This window comes from Camelina sativa, chromosome 2, assembly GCF_000633955.1.
Source record: "Camelina sativa cultivar DH55 chromosome 2, Cs, whole genome shotgun sequence".
Lineage (NCBI taxonomy): Eukaryota > Viridiplantae > Streptophyta > Magnoliopsida > Brassicales > Brassicaceae > Camelina > Camelina sativa.
The window spans coordinates 28,173,482-28,194,614 of NC_025686.1; the positions used below are offsets into that span (position 1 = coordinate 28,173,482).

General features: G+C 37.4%; 5 protein-coding genes across 5 annotated transcripts; all 5 read left to right on the forward strand.

The window, feature by feature from the left end:
- On the forward strand, positions 457–4,097 carry LOC104744185 (leucine-rich repeat receptor-like serine/threonine-protein kinase BAM1). Its single transcript, XM_010465199.2, has 2 exons — positions 457–3,161; positions 3,285–4,097. The coding sequence occupies exons 1-2, from the start codon at positions 560–562 to the stop codon at positions 3,701–3,703; spliced, it is 3,021 nt and encodes a 1,006-aa protein (XP_010463501.1). The 5' UTR covers positions 457–559; the 3' UTR covers positions 3,704–4,097.
- LOC104744194 (40S ribosomal protein S3-1-like) lies at positions 7,400–8,011 on the forward strand. The gene is made up of 3 exons (XM_010465207.2): positions 7,400–7,444; positions 7,545–7,692; positions 7,791–8,011. The coding sequence occupies exons 1-3, from the start codon at positions 7,415–7,417 to the stop codon at positions 7,994–7,996; spliced, it is 384 nt and encodes a 127-aa protein (XP_010463509.1). The 5' UTR covers positions 7,400–7,414; the 3' UTR covers positions 7,997–8,011.
- On the forward strand, positions 10,441–12,409 carry LOC109124807 (deoxyhypusine hydroxylase-like). Its single transcript, XM_010465211.2, has 3 exons — positions 10,441–11,099; positions 11,656–11,789; positions 11,910–12,409. Exons 1-3 carry the CDS (start codon positions 10,943–10,945, stop codon positions 12,117–12,119), a joined length of 501 nt encoding a protein of 166 aa, XP_010463513.1. The 5' UTR covers positions 10,441–10,942; the 3' UTR covers positions 12,120–12,409.
- LOC104744202 (LRR receptor-like serine/threonine-protein kinase HSL2) lies at positions 13,837–17,574 on the forward strand. The gene is made up of 2 exons (XM_010465212.2): positions 13,837–16,906; positions 17,040–17,574. Exons 1-2 carry the CDS (start codon positions 14,275–14,277, stop codon positions 17,417–17,419), a joined length of 3,012 nt encoding a protein of 1,003 aa, XP_010463514.1. The 5' UTR covers positions 13,837–14,274; the 3' UTR covers positions 17,420–17,574.
- On the forward strand, positions 18,951–20,844 carry LOC104744205 (cysteine desulfurase, mitochondrial-like). Its single transcript, XM_010465213.2, has one exon. The coding sequence runs from the start codon at positions 19,116–19,118 to the stop codon at positions 20,472–20,474; it is 1,359 nt and encodes a 452-aa protein (XP_010463515.1). The 5' UTR covers positions 18,951–19,115; the 3' UTR covers positions 20,475–20,844.

The following is a 21,133-nucleotide window of genomic DNA, read 5'->3' on the forward strand; positions in this document are numbered from 1 at the left end:
AAAATAAATGAACCTTCTCTAATAATAGTATATTCTCCTTCGTACGAACGTTATAAATAAATCATCATAGCACAATATTCATTTCTTTAAAGCATAAAGGTTTGGAATCTGAATTATTTGTAAAAAAATTTGTATAGTTTTTACTCCAATTTCAGAAACTTATATCCAATATTTGTGAATATTTCAATATTGAATTAAAATGTATAGTTTTTTTTTTTTTGGCAGTCTATCACTTTCACTTTTTTTTATCAAATCAGTACTAGTAATTACTTTTTATTTATCTACCTCCAATTACTTTTTAGTTTTTTTATACCAGACGACAAAAAAGAAAAAAATTACTTTTTAGTTTTAAAATTAAAAAGTAGTGTAACAAAATCAAAATCTGACGTGGCAAATATCTTCAATTCCAAAAAATAAAACGAATATAAAACAAATTCACACCTTCCTCAACTTCGTCTTCTTCACTTACCATCATCTTCATTCACACTCCCCTCCTCACACCAATCTCACAACCCTAATCATCTCTCACACACAAGAGAGAGAGAAAGCTAAAAAAAAAATGAAACTTTTTCTTCTCCTTCTCTTTCTCCTCCACATTTCTCATACCTTCACAACAAGCCGACCAATCTCCGAGTTCCGTGCCCTTCTCTCACTCAAATCATCTCTCACCGGCGCCGGAACTGACGACAAAAACTCCCCTCTCTCCTCATGGAAAGTCTCCACTAGCTTCTGTACATGGGTTGGTGTCACGTGCGACGTCTCTCGCCGTCACGTGACCTCTCTTGATCTCTCAGGTCTCAACCTCTCCGGTACTCTCTCCCCTGACGTCTCCCATCTACGCCTTCTTCAGAACCTCTCACTCGCTGAGAATCAGATCTCCGGTCCGATTCCTCCCGAGATCTCGAATCTCTCCGGTCTTCGTCACCTAAATCTCTCCAACAATGTCTTCAACGGTTCGTTCCCCGATGAGCTTTCTTCTGGATTAGTGAATCTCAGAGTTCTCGATGTTTACAACAACAACTTGACCGGAGATTTACCTCTTTCCGTCACTAATCTAACTCAGCTCCGTCATCTTCACCTCGGAGGTAACTACTTCGCCGGAAAGATCCCGCCTTTATACGGAAGCTGGCCGGTTATTGAGTATTTAGCAGTTTCCGGCAACGAGCTCGTCGGAAAAATCCCTCCAGAGATCGGAAACTTAACAACTCTCCGGGAGCTTTACATCGGATACTACAACGCTTTTGAAAACGGTTTACCTCCAGAGATCGGAAACTTATCTGAGCTAGTACGACTCGACGGTGCTAACTGTGGATTAACCGGAGAGATTCCACCGGAGATCGGGAAGCTTCAGAAGCTCGACACCCTTTTCTTGCAAGTGAATGTGTTCTCCGGTCCGTTAACTTGGGAGCTAGGATCACTCTCGAGTTTGAAATCGATGGATTTGTCTAACAACATGTTCACCGGAGAGATACCAACGAGTTTCGCGGAGCTTAAGAACCTCACGCTTTTGAATCTCTTCAGAAACAAGCTTCACGGAGAGATACCGGAGTTCATCGGAGACTTGCCGGAGCTTGAAGTGTTGCAGCTTTGGGAGAATAATTTCACCGGAAGCATACCGGAGAAACTGGGAGAAAACGGTAAACTCAATCTCGTTGATCTCTCTTCAAATAAACTCACCGGAACTTTACCGCCGAACATGTGCTCCGGTAACAAGTTGGAGACTTTAATCACTCTTGGAAACTTCGTCTTTGGTTCAATACCTGAGTCTCTTGGTAAGTGTGAGTCTTTGACCCGGATCCGAATGGGTCAGAATTTCTTAAACGGGTCAATCCCTAAAGGACTATTCGGATTACCCAAACTAACTCAAGTGGAGTTCCAAGATAACTATCTCTCCGGAGAGTTACCGGTGGCTGGAGGTGTCTCCGTCAATCTTGGTCAGATCAGTTTATCAAACAACCAGCTTTCAGGTCCATTACCTCCGGCGATCGGAAACTTCACCGGCGTTCAGAAGCTTCTTCTTGACGGTAACAAGTTCGAAGGTCAGATTCCTTCAGAGGTAGGGAAGCTACAGCAGCTCTCCAAGATTGATTTCAGCCACAACTTGTTCTCCGGTAGAATCGCTCCGGAGATCAGCCGTTGCAAGCTCTTAACTTTTGTTGATCTGAGTAGAAACGAGCTCTCTGGTGAAATCCCAAACGAGATCACTGGTATGAGGATTTTGAATTACTTGAATCTGTCAAGAAACCATCTGCTTGGATCAATCCCTGGTTCGATCTCGTCAATGCAGAGCTTAACATCACTTGATTTCTCTTATAACAATCTCTCCGGTTTAGTTCCGGGAACTGGACAGTTCAGTTACTTCAACTACACATCCTTCTTGGGGAATCCTGATCTCTGTGGTCCTTATCTTGGTCCTTGTAAAGACGGTGTTGCTAAAGGAGGTCACCAGAGTCATAGCAAAGGACCTTTATCAGCTTCTATGAAGCTATTGCTTGTCCTTGGACTACTTGTATGTTCGATTGCTTTCGCGGTTGCAGCTATAATCAAAGCTAGATCATTGAAAAAGGCAAGCGAGTCACGGGCTTGGAGATTAACAGCTTTCCAGAGACTAGACTTCACATGTGATGATGTCTTGGATTCTCTCAAAGAAGACAACATTATAGGCAAAGGAGGAGCTGGTATTGTCTACAAAGGCGTAATGCCTAATGGTGATCTAGTCGCGGTCAAAAGACTCGCTGCGATGTCTCGTGGATCTTCCCATGACCATGGATTCAACGCAGAGATTCAAACCTTAGGAAGGATAAGACATAGACACATCGTGAGGCTTCTTGGTTTTTGCTCTAACCACGAGACGAATCTACTTGTCTATGAGTACATGCCTAATGGTAGTCTAGGTGAGGTGCTTCACGGTAAGAAAGGAGGACACTTGCATTGGGACACACGTTACAAGATTGCTCTTGAAGCTGCTAAAGGACTTTGTTATCTTCATCATGATTGTTCACCATTGATTGTTCACAGAGATGTCAAATCAAACAACATCCTTCTCGATTCAAACTTTGAAGCTCATGTTGCTGACTTTGGTCTCGCTAAGTTCCTTCAAGATTCTGGTACTTCTGAATGTATGTCTGCAATCGCTGGATCATACGGCTACATTGCTCCAGGTACTAACAAAAAGATTCAAACTTTACGATCTCGTTTGCTCTGTTTTTGCTCTGTTTTTGCTCTGTTTCTAAATAAAGGTTCTGACTTGACGATCTTTTTGCTCTGTTTTGTTGTTTGTATAGAGTATGCGTATACGTTGAAGGTAGATGAGAAGAGCGACGTGTATAGTTTCGGAGTGGTTCTTTTAGAACTTGTCACCGGGAGAAAGCCCGTCGGAGAATTCGGAGACGGTGTCGATATTGTGCAATGGGTTCGTAAGATGACTGATTCGAACAAGGAGTCGGTTTTGAAAGTGCTTGATCCGAGGCTTTCTTCGATTCCGATTCATGAAGTTACACACGTCTTCTACGTCGCGATGCTCTGTGTTGAAGAACAAGCTGTTGAGAGACCGACGATGAGAGAAGTCGTTCAGATTCTCACCGAGATCCCGAAGTTACCACCGTCTAAGGATCAGCCGACGACGGAATCAACGCCGGAGAATGAGGTTTCGCCTAAGGCCGGTGGTCAAGGAGGAGGTCCACCGGATCTACTTAATCTCTGAAAGTTTTACGATGACCGGAGGTAAATTTAGGGGTATAAGGGTAAATTCGTTCTTTTCAGAATGGTTTTAGCGATGAGATTTGGTTTGTTAATCTACTTCTTAGTCTGGTTTTGTGATTTGGTTCGGTTTAGTATTATTTGGTTTAACTCTTTTTTAAGTGTGTTTAATTTTTCCTCGGCTTTTACTTTTTTCTCTTCCTCTTTTTTAATTATCGAATTCGGATCTATTGTAGTTTTTAATTTGTATGAATGAAAAATGTACAGTTGGGGTTTTGAGGAAAATTAATTTAAGTTACATGTATGTGTAGTGTAGTGTGAAGACTCTTGCATCAGTGCATGTCTTTGCTGTAGCGTCACGTTTCTGCCATTGATATTAACGATCCTCTTATTTGGTTTTTGGTATTTTGACATTGTTTAGAACCGTTGTAAAATATACGATTTTTTACTGTTACTGAAATTTTTTATTAAAAAAACTGATTCAGATTAATCCTCCTTATAGCTGCTGTAACTACACCCCAAGAAGAGAATACAAATTTGACTTTTGATCTCCATCAACAAGATTGAATTTAGGTGAAAGTTTTAACTTGGAAGAATAATTAAAGAGAACAAAGCATGTGGGTAAAAAAAAAAGTCAGAGAGAGAGATCAAAGGTATAAATGTGGTGGGGAGATAAATGATTGGTTTTGAGTTAATATGAGAGAAGGTAAGAAAGTAAAAGCTCTCTCGCTCACAAATATTTTCTCCCACATGCAAAATTATATACCAAGTCCTTTAATGGTTTTAATGAGATCTCTCTGTCTAACTCTATTCCCTTCTCATGAAGCAATTTCTAGTCTTCGTAACGCATTTATGAATCTTCACTAGCTCGTGCTCATAAATCACCCAACTTACATTTATATGGTTTCATTTGGTTGTACGTAGTTTACAATGATGATTGTAGATCTTAGAGTAAGTCTAGGTTTTTAATGACACATTTTGGACCAAACAAACAAAATTGTAACTATGTTAATGTTTGTTCAGATTTTATATGGCCTAACTAATCGGCTAAGTTGTGGCTTTGATAGGGATTCTCAAGGAAGTCTATGATAAAAATGTTTACACTAAATAGTCTAAATTAAGCATTTTCTATATTACAACAGTCCTCCGTTGAAAAATAAAATCCAAACACTGTTATTTTCTATTGCTATATTTATGATTCTTTGATTACTATACTCCAAACAAGTAACTATATGAAGAGCGTTATTGCAAATTTTTTTTTTTTTTTTTTTTTTTTTTTTTTTTGCGTTATTGCAAATTTATCTTTTTAAAAAGAAATATAACGTTCATTTCACAAACGAACAAAAAGTGTTTTTTGTTTCCTTGATACATACATATACACACATCTATTGCGTGTGTGTGTTCACGATTTCATCACTCACATAACAACTATACGTCCATGGGATACTTCATGTTCGATGGATGACAAAGGTGAAAATAAAAGGTGGAAAAAAATAGTTAACAATGTCTTTTCTTATCAGCTTTATATTCTCACATTATGCGTAATTCCCGGACAAGAAAAAAAAAAATATTAATTACAAACTTTCTTATCTCAAAGAATTTTCATCTGTGACAACTCATAAGCACTGAAAATTAGACTCCCCAATTTTCTAACTCAGTTTACTCTGTGTCTACGCTTATAGGCCTTCCACAATCCACATAGCACATAGTATAAAAATCCAATTCAAACATTTCTTATTGGTTAGATTTAGAGGTAAAAATGCCACGTGGAGAATATGATTGTGATGTGACAGAGACACACGTAGAAGAGAAAGAAAGGAGTGCACTGTGGTATTGAATGGGTCCTTTTTGTCATCTTCTTGGTTTCATTGTTTTCCCCGACATAGTTATGTCCCATCCCTCGTAGTTGCTAAGAGAATCCTTACACCAAAGGTAAATTACAATTACATAATTTAGATATTTATTTGTTGATTTGATATGTGAAAAAATATGCCGTTAATAGAGCTAATGTATATGTTTGGTATTAGCCGCTTATACAATTTCGAAAAATTTCTTATCGCATTACCTACTATCACTCCCTATATAATATACGAAAGTGCCTAATTATGTAAGATGATAATAACGGTCTTACCTATTATTACCCTAATTTATGTATTAGTGGATGTTGTGTTGGCCCAGATATTCCCCATTTCGTTTGAATTATATAGTGAGTTAAGAAAAAGATCCCTATATAATTTGTGTGGTATACAAAATATGTTAATGTGCCCAATAAAAACATAACAATAACATAAAAGATCGGATTATAGTAATGCATTCGTGGGATTAATTATGTAATCTTACTATGTATGATTAGTGGAGTTGAAATGCAATGACTTCGTACGTCAACCGATAGTGTTCCCTGACATGTGTGACTGAACTTAAGTAAAATAAAGGACGTAAATAGTTAGACCATGTGCATCAGCGTATTCCCACACCGTCCTACATAATTAAAATTTTAATTTTAAATCGAAATGATTGAAATATGGAAGAAACGTATCTATAAACGGGACGTAATTTCCATCGTCCTTCTTAACACGTGGCAACATGTGGGTAAGTTGCATCTTCATCTTCTTCTTTCTTTTTCTCCGATTTTTTTTTCTGATCTTCTCTTCAATTTTATCAGTCGCCATTGTTACTCTTAAACCCCAAGTGTTTATAACTTATATATATATCATTTACTTCCACAAACATTTTTTTTTTTAATCTTATATTCCTTCATTGGTGTCCTGAGTTTTTATACTATTGAGGATCATTGGATTTTTTGGGTGTCTGATTTAAAGATCGATCTCATCAGAGCGGTGGGGAAATCAAAGAAGAAGTCATCTATGAATCTGAAGTTTCTCCAGTTTTCTGATTGCCGCGTTTTCTCTCCTTTTTATTGTTAAAGTTTCTAATTTGATCAAAGGTAAATTCTATTGAGCTATACAGATTGAATCAAGTTTCTATCTTTTAGTATTTTGCTCACTTCTTATGAGAAATTTTGTATCTTTTATCTGATTTGTGATCGTCTATAGAGTACTGATACAGGAATTGGTCTTCTGCTGATTTAAAAAGAAACAAAGAAACGTTTCTTTTTAATCCTTTTTTGAAATCAATGATATTATGATTCAAGATTCAATCTAGATTAGATTGTCAATGAAATCAATGATATTATGATTCAAGATTCAATGATATCGGGAATTAGGAATTAGGGTTTTGAACCAAGTTTTTGTGAAATTCTTGTTCTATGCCACAAATTGTTTCATGAATTTGATGTAGCGATACAGAACATAGTCTAGAAACTGGCTAATTTTGTTTCTTTGTAACACTTCAGTTTCGATTGCCATTAAATTTCGTTAGTGTAGATTAGAAGAAGCTGCTCTTAAGTTTAACACATCTCCAATATATGTAGGCACAAGAAGAGCAGGTCTCCTACACCGAGGCAACGCCAAAGGGATAGAAGTAGTTCATCAGAGCATAAAATTGCAATTGAAGTGAAGAAAGGACAAGAATACAAGGCTAGGTAAATTGATTTTTAATGTTGTTTTTGTCTTTCAGTTTTGCAATATGCTTGCTTGCTTCCCCTGTTTTGTGTTTGAAGGCGAGTGAGTCTTGTTTTCCAGATTAGGAGATTTATAAAAAGCTCCTGCACATAATGCAAAGTATTGAGATAACAAACACGAGCTTGAAGACAAATATGGCGACTCAAATTAGCAAGAAGAGAAAGGTGAATTTGTGATTTCATTTTTGTGCTTTCATTCATCAATGGATTTGTCTTGCTTTGCTATGTGTGTTCTAACTGATTTTGGTTATTGTGTTTGTTGTAGTTTGTAGCGGAGGGTGTGTTCTACGCTGAATTGAATGAGGTTCTGACTAGAGAGCTTGCAGAGGATGGTTACTCTGGTGTTGAGGTTAGGGTTACTCCAATGAGGACTGAGATTATCATCAGAGCTACCCGTACTCAGAACGTTCTCGGTATGTTGTTTGTTGATTGATCTTTATTGCATTTTTGATTGTTTTAGTCTGTTTTGAGATCTGATATCAAAGTGGGAAATGTTGTTGGGGTTTAAAAGGTGAGAAGGGGAGGAGAATTAGGGAATTGACATCACTTGTTCAGAAGAGGTTCAAGTTTCCTCAAGACAGTGTTGAGCTTTATGCTGAAAAGGTTAACAACAGAGGTCTCTGTGCCATTACTCAGGCTGAGTCTCTACGTTACAAAGTTCTCGGTGGTCTTGCTGTTCGTAGGTATGACATTTCTCTTGTATATTTTGATTTATAAATAGTAATTGAGCTATTGATTTTGTTTAGCTTACTTGGTCTTATAAGCACTTTACCAAACCATTTGTGTCAATACATGAAATCTAAGATTAATATATTTGAGGGACCAAAATTTGTCCTACACCAATGCTCATATCAAACTTAAGAAACTCTGAAAATAAGATTAATATATTTGAGGGACCAACATTTGTCCCACACCGCTGCATATGCCCTTAGTAGCTGAAGTTGATTCATGGTACGTAGTACGTGTGCGTCAATATATCTCTATATGTAATGTGTTATGTGTGAAATTATTGTATGTCATATCGCAAACGTGATGTTAGGTAGAGATTCGTAACACATCATCTAGTCATCCATATATATGCAAATAAAAAGATTCACTTTGAACTTTCATAGTTTCACGAGTAATAATGCGTACTTATATAATTATGATTGATTGCAGTACTTTTTGTTATTTTTTCAAAAAGCAAAAATGCAGAAGATATATAATTCATGATTGTAATATAAGTATATTCTTGTAACCAGAGAAGAACTATCATAACATATTAATTATATGGTTAAATTTATAAAGTGTTATGTTGAGGTGACGTTGAGATGACAAAAAGCAGAAGAGACATTGGTTAATGCTCCCTTTTTTCGTTTGTATACAGACAGTTTTGAAAAATCCAAACGTGACAAATGTTTCCATATGCTTCTTCTGATCCTTTTGAATTATAAGCACATACTATATATATATACCTCTTTTTTAAAAAAAATAATCAATTTTTAGTAATTAATTAGCTGTAAAGCTCACTCGCCACATTATTCATGAGATAACATAAATATAATTTTTGCATGATCTATCTTCTTTTATTTTGTATAGAAGGCATGATCTAACTCCTAATAATGAATATTGTCTAATATGTAATTATTACAGCCATTATTGTAAGTTATGCACATGCATAAACACAAACAATATCTATGATCAGCTTTTTAAAAACAAATTATACAGGTTGAAATCAATGTTACGTTGAAAATTTTAGTCATGCGCTTTCGCAAACCACGCCTTAACAACAATGTCGACTGATGATAATAAATATGAAACAACTACTCAAACTCGTATCCGTTGAGACTCTCTCTGTTAAGGTTTGCAGTATAGGAATGATCACATATTCGATAAATTGAATTTGATCAAGTTAAAACAATTTTAAAGCAAAGTTATAATTACGAATCAAAAACTTTAGCTTTTTTTTTTCTTTCTCATTTGGAATCCAAATCCCACCAATTAGTATCCTTCAAATAGGGAAGACCCAGTCAACTTTGACACGTGAGTTGGCCACACGTGTCTCGTAAACATTCTATAAAACGCACGATAGATTGTTAAAAGCATCACGAGATATAACTCATTATTGAGATTTGCCTTTCTTTACTTTTTTTTTTGTCTTCGCATTTTTCTCCTTTTGCTGTAATTTTAGTGGTTTGTTTGTGCTTTAATTGATACTCTTTTCAAAATGAGAGAACACACGAGACACGACACACAGAAACACGAGAACGTCCCACACACCAAAACACTAGTATCTGTTTTTATATGATTGCAAGTTTGCAACCGTAATTATATGTGTCCGTGAGAGAAGGTTCTTATATGCGGATGTGAGTAAATAAATGATCCGTTTGGAAAAAAAATCGTGACACCACACCATCAAAATAAATACATATTAATTAGGCCAGGAATATACGGGCCTTAGCCCGACCGACCCACATGTTATTTTCGAATACTAAAATAGTAAAATGGGCTTTATTTTTAAAGACTAAAGCCCAATATCTCGAGCAAGTAAAAGACGCGGCGTTGTAATTATTTATAGTACTAGAGACGAATTAATTACACCCTCAATGTTCCGCGGGAGTTCCAGTGTTAGTTAAGTAGTCGTCAGTCAGTACTGAAGATTTGTTCTGTTCTGTTCCGCTCCGTTCGGTTCGTACAATGTACATAAAAATGATTTAACATGAGAAGCGAGACACAACACATAAGTGGAGTGAGAGTGTCGTGTATAAAAAACAAAGTGAGAACAAAAAAAAAACCAGAAGAGCAGTTCAACAACCTTCTAAAGTTATGAGCCTTTAATTGAAAAACCACGAACATACATTATTGTCTTCTCTCATCCATTTTTTTCGATAAATTCAATGTATTTAGTCTTTGTTAATTACTTTTATTGTTAAGGAACGTACCAGTGTTTATATAAAATAAAGTTTTAGCGTGGATAATGTACTACTACTCTGATAGTGACTAAAAAAATGCATTTCTTTTGAAGTAAGAAAAATTAGGAGATGTTTTGGGAAAGCAAAATGTTGACTAAAAGTACAATTTACTCAGACAGAAGAGTCTTCACGGCGACTTGGAGTGTCTTCCGGCGATTGCATATTCCAAAGCAAAACAAAACAATTGAATGCTAATTAAGTAGAGAAGCCTCGAATTCCGATGAGCCGTACGTGAATGTGGTTCTAGTTTAGTGTCTTTCTTCCCAAATGGCCCCCTTCCATTTTAATTCTGAAGTTAATGTTTCAAGACGAATTTGTTACTGCCTTCTAGAAGATGGTTAAGGCCATGTTTATAGAGGGATCACCCATGTGATCTTGGGTCTTAAAAAATTGAAATTTAGTGAATAGTGTCCACAAGAGCAGATGAAATGATCTTAATTAAGATCTGTTCTCCTTGTGTTCTTGGGCTGATGTGTCCATTTTTTGGACGTTTTTTTTTTTCATTTCCATCGTTGTTTCATTTTTATTTTTCTTCTTCTCCCGGAAAAGTCGAGGAGGCGAAATCACGAGAGATTTTTTTTTTCTCACCGTCGTCTTTATTCCACGAATCGGATTCTCCCCTCTTTCGTATACAAAAACCCTAGTTGTCGTCATCGTCGTCGTCTTCGTCGTGTCGGAACCCAGACTTTTTTCACAAACTGATTTAGTGAAGATGGAATCTAATGGATCAGTTTCGTCGACGGCCAACTTGGAGAAGTTTCTCTGTGAGCGATTGGTTGATCAGTCACAGTCAATCTCAGAGCGGTTTAGAGCTCTCTTCTCTCTTCGCAACTTGAAAGGAGCAGGACCTCGCAACGCTCTAATCCTCGGTTTGTTTTTCAATCTCTGCTTCTCAAAATCTTCTCTTTCTTGTTTTATTATTTCATTTGTACTAGAAAGTAAAAAAAAATTGATACTTTAGGAAGAACTTTGAGTTACTCTTTTAAGCTTAAAACTGAAGTTGTTAAGAAAAATCTTGAATTTGTCAAATGTAAAAACTTTGATTCTTTGAGTCTTTGCAATTTTATAGCTATCTGCTTGATGTATCTAGAACTACAAGTTTCCACATTTTCCTTTTAGTTAATGATTGATCAGGACAGAACTTCTTCAGTCTATGTGTACTGATATGGTTTTTGTTACTGTTTGTGATTGATTAGCTTTAGATTAGTTATGTATTCTTGAGTTTTTGTTCATCAGGATGTGGTTGCCATAATTTCGTTTTTGCGCTATCTGTCTCATTACTGATTGTTTCTCGCTTTCATATGTGACATTTAAAATTCTAAAGAGCAAGAGTGTGTTTATTTTTAGTTTCAGTAGGGTAAGATTTCTATCGATCATTGCGCTGGGATTAACTTGTCGTCTATCTTTTTTTTCATTCTCCTGCAGCATCTAGAGACTCATCTAATCTGTTAGCACATGAAGCTGCTTTTGCATTGGGACAGATGCAAGATGCTGAAGCAATTCCTGCTCTTGAGTCGGTTCTTAATGATATGTCCTTGCATCCCATAGTTCGACATGAGTTGAGTATACAATTTGATCCTTATGGTGGATTTTATCTCAGATGATCCTTGTTTCCTCTGTATTAGTATAAGCTCTTTTTGTGATCCTTACAAATTGCTGATTCGCTATTAATATAACAGGCAGCGGAAGCTCTTGGAGCCATTGGTTTAGCAGGTAATGTTGACATTTTAAAGAAAAGCTTGAGTTCGGATCCAGCTCAGGAAGTTCGAGAAACATGTGAATTAGCTCTCAAAAGGATTGAAGACTTGGGCAATGTTGATGCCGAGGACCAGTCAACCACAACAGAGAAATCACCTTTCATGTCTGTTGACCCTGCAGGCTACTGGTGATCCAAGTGGTTGATGATCCAGGCTACTGGTGATCCAAGTGATGAGTGGCTTCGACTTTCCCTTCAAATCTACAAAAAGGAGAGTTTTGGACAATAAGAAAGAAGATTTCAACCCGCTTTCTCCTTCCGGAGTCGTCACACATATGACATATCTATGTGCGGATGTCATGGAAAAATATATTTGTTCCTTCCAATGTTATTGTGAAGCTCTTCTGCTCTTGAATCTTGATATCAATTGGTTATGTGAGACTTATAGCCGCTAATTAATGGTTATGATGAATAATTACAACTTGTATATATTTCGGTAGTGCATTATAAGTAAAATTTGTGTGAGAGGGGGAGAGAAGAAGCTAATAAAATTTGTTTTTTTTTTAATTTTAATAAAAGTTTTAATTTTAATAAAAGTTTTAATTTTAATAAAAGATGTTATTTTATAAATTTTTATAATTGTAATTTGTTTAATAAGAATATTAATAAACATTATATTATTAAATAGTTTTAAACATTTTTAAATTTCTATAAGAATATTATATTATTAAATCTTAAGATCTTATATCTGTTCTCCCAATAACTAACTCTTTAACAAAAGTTCTTAAAACCTGATCTTACAATATTTTTACAATATTTCTCCTCTAAGACCACCCTCACCTGATCCCCCTATAATGTTCTTACAATATTTTTACAATATTTCTCTTCCCTAATGTTCTTGAAACAAAAACAAATAACATCGAACATAAAACAAAATTTGTTGCGCCTGTTAAATTATTACTAAAGTTTAAGATTAGACATTAACTGCGCCTAACTAAAGACTAAAGAAAGAGTTGTTGTAATAAAGTCTACACATCAGTACCTAACATTCTCTGTTTGTAAATGCATCCACTTAAGAGACACTTACCATCCTCCTTCCTAGTCAAAGCTACTGTAACTGACTAACTGTTGTCCGATTAACCATCAACAACATAATAACTTCAGGCTTAATAAAATATTTTTCTCGATAATACAATATGTGTAAGTCATATAAGAACCTTTTCTGGTATGATTTCTTTACTGAAATGCTAGTTATAACCCTTTTATTCTTTGTACAATCTTGTAGTATATCTATCGAATTCGAAAGAGTAGTACTATTTTACGTTTGTATCTACAAGCAAATTTGCATTTTCAAAGAATATACCTTTAAAAAAATGCTTTTGCTTTCCAAAATACAAAAGAGTGAAACATCAAAGACTCTTGACGCTGGATTCATCAAACACATCAAAAGACACTGAAGTCAAGAATAATTATTTTGTTATGTAAAGGCATATCTAAGCTTAAACAACCAATAGAAGCTTACAAATGTATATAATCTAGTAGACTAGTACAATGCAACTATGATTATGAAAACTCACACACACACACACACAAAAGCAGCAGACGGTTATAATTAGTGGGAATTAAAAGGGTGAAACGTTACAATACGTTTTCTTATTATGATAACTTACGTGATACTACTCCATTTTCATGTTTTCGGGTTTTACTCCGCATTTCACTAATCAAACTCCTTCCCATTCAAAATTCTTGGATTGTCTGTAATTGTAAACCAAAAGAGATTTGGACATTTTAACCCACGCCTTTGCTTGCATTTCACTTTCTTCACACTCGCACCGTTCTAAAAATCTCTTAAACAAAGACAAAATTTTCAATTCCCAATATACAATAAAAACCCATTTTTGTATTAGACGTATGATGAGATGTTCTTTCTAAGATTTAGCCGATTTTACACCATACATTAATTAAATTATTAGGTTCATCCAATTCTACCCAACTAGAAAAAAGAAAGTAGATAATGTTGGGGTTTTCAAAGAGTGAACATTAAGTCACTAACAAAAGTTTTCTAGATTCCTTTCCAACTTATCTTTAAGACTCCACAAACACTTCAAGAAAAAAACTGTCACTCACACTAAACCTACTTTGGTACTTCCCATGTGAATCAAAAGCAACCAAAAACGAGCGAAAGTCTCATTGGAAAAAACCTGCAAATCTGTTCATCTTTATATAAACCATCTCTTTTAAACGTCACTTACCTTTTTTTTTCTTTCTTCTTTAATCACGATTCCTATGATCAATAACAACATTCCTTATTCACTTTCATCGTGTTTCATCATCATCTTCTCAACACGATGACCAATCCTACTACTCTCTCCTTGTTCCTCTCTCTACTTCTTCTTCTTCTTTCTTGTTTCCTCCAAGTTTCTTCCAACGGAGATGCTGAGATTCTAAACCGGGTTAAAAAGACCCGACTTCTTGACCCGGATGGAAATTTACAAGATTGGATCATAACCGGAGATAACCGTAATCCGTGTAACTGGACGGGAATCACATGCGACGACAACATCAGAAACGGTAGCACCGTCACTTCAATCGATCTCTCCGGCTATAATATCTTCGGTGGCTTTCCTTACGGGTTCTGTCGTATACGTACACTCATCAACATCAATCTTTCTCAAAACAATCTCAACGGTACGATCGATTCAGCTCCTCTCTCCCTCTGTTCCAAAATCCAGGTTCTGATCCTCAACGGTAACAACTTCTCCGGTAAATTACCTGAATTCTCGCCGGAGTTTCGTAATCTACGCGTTCTCGAATTGGAATCGAATCTCTTCACCGGAGAGATACCTCAATGCTACGGGAGACTCATTTCTCTCCAAGTTCTGAACCTCAACGTCAACCCGCTCAGTGGAATCGTTCCTCCGTTTTTAGGTAATCTGACTGAGTTGACTCGTCTGGATCTCGCTTACATCAGTTTCGAGCCTAGTCCGATTCCATCCATCTTCGGGAACTTGACGAAGCTGAGTGAACTACGGTTAACTAACTCAAACCTCGTCGGAGAAATTCCCAATTCGATCATGAACCTGGCGTTGCTAGAGAATCTCGATTTAGCTATGAATGGTCTAACCGGAGAAATACCTGAGAGTATCGGAAGACTCAAATCGGTTAATCAAATTGAGTTATATGATAACCGGTTATCTGGAAAATTACCGGAGAGTATCGGGAATTTAACCGAATTGAGGAATCTCGATGTCTCTCAGAACAATCTAACCGGTGAATTGCCGGTTAAAGTCGCTGCTCTGCAACTTATCTCGTTCAATCTCAACGATAACTTCTTAACCGGAGGATTACCAGATGTCGTTGCTTTGAATCCTAATCTCGTCGAGTTCAAGATCTTCAACAACAGCTTCACCGGAACGTTACCTAAGAATCTCGGACGATTCTCCGGTATATCTGAATTCGATGTCTCCACGAATAAATTCTCCGGTGAGTTGCCGCCGTATCTCTGCTTTAGAAGAAAACTTGAACGTATCGTCACTTTCAACAATCAATTGAGCGGGAAAATTCCGGAATCTTACGGCGGTTGTGGTTCGCTTAATTATATCCGTATGGCGGATAACAAACTCTCCGGCGAAGTTCCGGTTAGGTTTTGGGAGCTTCCTCTAACTCGTCTCGAGCTAGCCAACAACAATCAATTACAAGGTTCGATTCCTCCTTCGATATCTAATGCTCGTCATCTATCTCAGCTTGAGATCTCCGGTAACAATTTTTCCGGTGAGATTCCCGCCAGTATCTGTGATCTCGGAGATCTCAGAGTCATCGATCTTAGCCGCAACCGTTTCTCAGGATCTCTTCCAAATTGCATCAACAAATTGAAGAATCTAGAGAGACTAGAGATGCAGGAGAACATGCTCGACGGCGAGATTCCGAGTTCGGTGAGTTCGTGCACCCGGTTAACCGAGTTGAATCTCTCGAATAACCGTTTACGCGGCAGAATACCACCGGAACTCGGTGATTTACCGGTTTTGAATTACTTGGATCTCTCCGATAACCAACTCACCGGTGAGATTCCATCGGAGTTGTTGAAGCTGAAGCTTAACCAATTCAACGTCTCCGTTAACAAACTCTACGGTAAGATCCCTTACGGGTTTCAGCAAGACGTTTTTCGATCCAGTTTATTGGGTAACCCGAATCTATGTGGACCGAATTTGGATCCGATTAGACCTTGCCGATCTAAACCGGAAACTCGGTACATCCTCGCGATCTCAATCCTCTGCATCGTTATACTAACCGGAGCTTTGGTTTGTCTATTCATTAAAACCAAACCGTTATTCAAGAGAAAACCGAAACCGGTGAATAAAGTAATTATTTTCCAGCGGGTCGGGTTCACGGAGGAAGACATATACCCGCAATTAACGGAAGAGAACATAATCGGGTCGGGCGGGTCGGGTTTGGTTTACAGAGTGAAACTCAAGTCAGGCCAAACGCTTGCGGTGAAGAAACTCTGGGGAGGACCGGGTCAGAAACCGGAATCGGAATCCGTATTCAGATCCGAAGTAGAGATACTGGGTCGGGTCAGACACGGAAACATCGTGAAGCTTCTTATGTGCTATAACGGCGAGGAGTTTCGGTTCTTGGTGTACGAGTTCATGGAAAACGGAAGCTTGGGTGACGTTTTGCATTCGGAGAAAGAATTGCATTCCGAGAAGAAAGAACATCGTGCCGTTTCTACACTTGACTGGACGACACGATTTTCGATAGTGGTGGGTGCTGCTCAAGGACTTGCTTATCTACATCATGACTCTGTTCCGCCGATTGTTCACCGTGACGTTAAAAGCAATAACATATTGTTGGACCATGAGATGAAGCCACGTGTTGCTGATTTCGGTTTAGCTAAACCGTTAAAGAGAAAAGACAATGATGGTGTCTCCGATGTTTCTACCATGTCTTGTGTTGCTGGAACCTACGGCTACATTGCTCCTGGTAACGATTCTATAAACTCTTTTATTACAAATACATGAATTATAAAATACCAAAGTATCCAAAACTGAACCGAATAACCAATATTTTTTAGTAACATTATTTGGAATTTGTATTGTTCTGTTTGTGGTTACAGAATATGGTTACACGTCAAAAGTGGATGAAAAGAGTGATGTCTATAGCTTCGGGGTGGTTTTGCTCGAATTGATTACCGGAAAAAGACCGAACGATTCGTGTTTTGGTGAGAATAAGGACATTGTCAAGTTTGCAATGGAAGCAGCTTTGTGTTCTTTTCCGTCACCAGAAGATGGAGCCATGAATCAAGATTCACCAACTGGAAATTATCGAGATATTGGCAAGCTGGTGGATCCAAAGATGAAACTTTCGATGAGAGAATATGAAGAGATAGAGAAAGTTCTCGACGTTGCGTTGCTTTGTACATCGTCGTTTCCGATTAATAGGCCGACCATGAGGAAAGTAGTAGAGTTGCTCAAAGAGAAGAAATCACTCGAGTGATGATGATAGGTGTCGTTTTTATTGTCTGATTTTAATCATAGGCTTTTTATTAATAGGCTTGTCTAATGTTACTTAAGTTTGGACTTTTAGAAAACTAATGAAAAACTTGTATGTTTCGTGCCTCAAAAGAATCTAATGACAGAGAACTTTATATATTACAAGGATACTTTAAAGCCGAACACACACAAATACAAAACGACCTTGTTATTTGTGTAACATGAACTGAGCATGTAATATAAGATTCACTGAAGTGGTAGTAGGAAATATTGTGTGTAAATAGTGGCTGATCCCCATTCTATTTTGATTGAGAGGTGTGTAGGGAGTCTTGAATTTCATAAATCTGTTAAGTTTCGGATGAGGTTGCTTGCACTAGATGTATGTAAGTAATCATGTTTTTTTATAGATTAGCATAGCTTCCGTATCAATGGCGTTGCTCCTCAATAAAATAAACTGTATGACTGTCTGTGTGTACATTGAAACGACAACGTTTTATAAGTAAATTTCAATATGGTGGTATAATACTAAGCCCAGCCCATTAATACTCGGTCCATGTTGTTGTTTGGTTGTACTTTTAATTAAAATTCATACAACGACGTTTTAATTACTAAACTGTTATAAGTTTTTTCGTAATCCAGCTCCTCTTCAAAGAAAGAAAAAGGAAAAAAGGAAAATAGGGGAAAATAAGAAAAAAAGGAAATTTGTGACTGCTGAAAACCACATAAGATGAAATCGTGACCGTCATAATATATTCCTATAAATAATATAAAGACTTAGATCAACTTTATTTATTAATGTATTTATCATCTCTCAGCTGTTTCTTCATCTTTTTCATTTTTTGTTTTTAATGACTGCTACGACGGAGTCAGTATGCGACTATGGTGAGTGGTGTGATATACTTTCCGAAACTTCTTTATTTGATTTTGTTTTCAAAACCGATCATCACATGATTTGTTTTCAATGCCGATCGTCTTCGTCTTCCTCTTCTACGGTTTTGGTATTTATATGTCTTTGATCAATTTCATGTCGCGATTTTTTACTTTTCGCTCTTTTTTTAATTAATCGGTCTCTAAATATGTAAGTTTTTTCTTCATCTTTGTCTTTTGCAGGTTTTTTGGAAGCAAATTTATGACCCGATCGATCATCATCGTTTGCTCCCTCCTAGGATTCGATTTCTAAATCTTAATTTTAATTACTTTGTCCTTATCTTGTTCTTAATTTTAATTTTAGGAAAAAAGAAAAAGAAAATAGGAAAATATGAGAAAATAGAAAAAAAGGAAATTTGTGACAGTTGAAAACCACATAAGATATGACCGTCATAATATATTCCTATAAATAGTGTAAAGACCTAAGTCCACTCTATTTTTATCGTATTTATCATCTATCGCTTCTTCATCCTTTTCGTTTTTGTTCATAATGATGCTGATATACAAGGGCCTCGTTGATAAGAAAAAAGTATTGGGCCAAACTATAGGCCCATTATATATTAGCAGGCCTGTTTCTCATAGACTTGGTTACTTTCTCACCGTCTCCAGTTTAGGGTTTGAGAGACGACCACGTTTCCTCCGTGACGAAACCGCCAGTGACGCTATCGTCTTCACCTTTCGCTTCTTCTTCTCCACGAAGCAGTCGAAGAGAATCAATCCACTCAACCACCAGAGAAAAATTCGTAAGAACCGCGAGCCGAGGTTTAGAATCTATGGCGTCTAAGGCTATTACTTCCACAATCCGCCGAGCTCTATCCAAACCACACGGCGTTGTTTCCCGGCGTCACCACCTATCGACCGCCGCAGCTGCTGCTACCGATTACGAGGATGAATCGATTATGATGAAAGGAGTTCGAATTTCAGGTAGGCCTCTTTATCTAGATATGCAAGCGACGACTCCGATTGATCCTAGGGTCTTCGATGCGATGAATGATTCTGGTATCAATGAGTACGGTAACCCTCACTCGCGTACGCATCTCTACGGTTGGGAAGCTGAGAACGCCGTCGAAGTCGCACGAATCCAGGTCGCGAAACTGATCGGAGCTTCACCCAAGGAGATCATTTTCATGTCCGGCGCAACGGAGGCGAACAACACCGCGGTTAAAGGAGTGATGCACTTTTACAAGGACACGAAGAAGCACGTTATAACTACTCAGACTGAGCACAAGTGTGTACTTGATTCTTGTAGGCATTTGCAGCAAGAAGGCTTTGAGGTAACTTACTTACCTGTGAAAACTGATGGATTAGTCGATTTAGAGATGTTGAGAGAAGCTATTAGGCCAGACACAGGGCTAGTTTCTATTATGGCTGTAAACAATGAGATTGGTGTGGTTCAGCCTATGGAGGAGATTGGTCAAATTTGTAAAGAGCATAACGTTCCGTTTCATACTGATGCTGCTCAAGCTATTGGGAAGATACCTGTTGATGTTAAGAAGTGGAATATTGGATTGATGTCAATGAGTGCTCACAAGATCTATGGACCAAAAGGTGTTGGTGCTTTGTTTGTGAGAAGGAGGCCGAGAATCAGGCTTGAGCCACTGATGAATGGTGGAGGTCAGGAGAGGGGTTTGCGTAGTGGTACTGCGGCTACGCAGCAAATCCTTGGGTTTGGAGCTGCTTGTGATTTGGCTATGAAGGAGATGGAGTATGATGAGAAGTGGATTAAAGGGTTGCAGGAGAGGTTGCTCAATGGGATTAGAGAGAAGCTTGATGGTGTTGTGGTGAATGGTTCAATGGAGAGTAGATATTCAGGGAATCTGAATTTGTCTTTTGCTTATGTTGAAGGAGAGAGTCTGTTGATGGGGTTGAAGGAAGTTGCAGTGTCTAGTGGAAGTGCTTGTACTAGTGCGAGTTTGGAGCCTTCGTATGTGTTGAGAGCTTTGGGTGTGGATGAGGACATGGCTCACACTTCGATTAGGTTTGGGATTGGTAGGTTTACCACCAAGGAAGAGATCGATAAAGCTGTCGAACTTACGGTTAAACAGGTTGTGAAGTTGAGGGAAATGAGCCCTCTTTATGAAATGGTTAAAGAAGGTATCGATATCAAGAACATTCAATGGTCTCAACACTGATTCCACAGTTTCCACTCAAACCGTGAGGGGAGGAAACTCCGGTCTGTGCTCAACCCGGTATGAGCCATGCTGAGATGCTAGTATGGACGATGATCTGGATCCTGAGTTCTTACTATGTTATGTTGGTAAGTTATCTATATTGCTTTCTAGAGAGATACCAAGTGATAGTTTCTTGTGTGGTTTTGTAATAAAGCAGAGCAGGAACACAACTTATTTTCTGGTTTGTGATCCTTTGTGGACTATTAAATTCTAGGTGTTCTGAACCTTAATAGCTTATTATTACCCGTACTAAGGTAATACACAAGTTTTTTTGTTTGTTTTTTTCTCTCGTTTCTGTAATTCTCGTTCAATATTACTATTTTCTGTTTTTTTCTCCTCACTCAAAATGATGAATGTTTTCACCTCTTCAATGTCGGCGAGTCACTAAGAAACAAAACATGAAATTAAGAGGACAGCAAATGTATTATTGAATGTTTTTAGTTTAAACATCACGACTATAGGGACCTATATACTATTAATGTTCTTACCTTGATGTTAAGTCGAAGTAGACCATTATTATAATTATCCCATGTGATTTGGTACACTCGACTCGAGTCGACCTTTGCTACAAAACTCAAATATGTGATCTGAATTATGTAATAAATTTTTATATTCTTCTG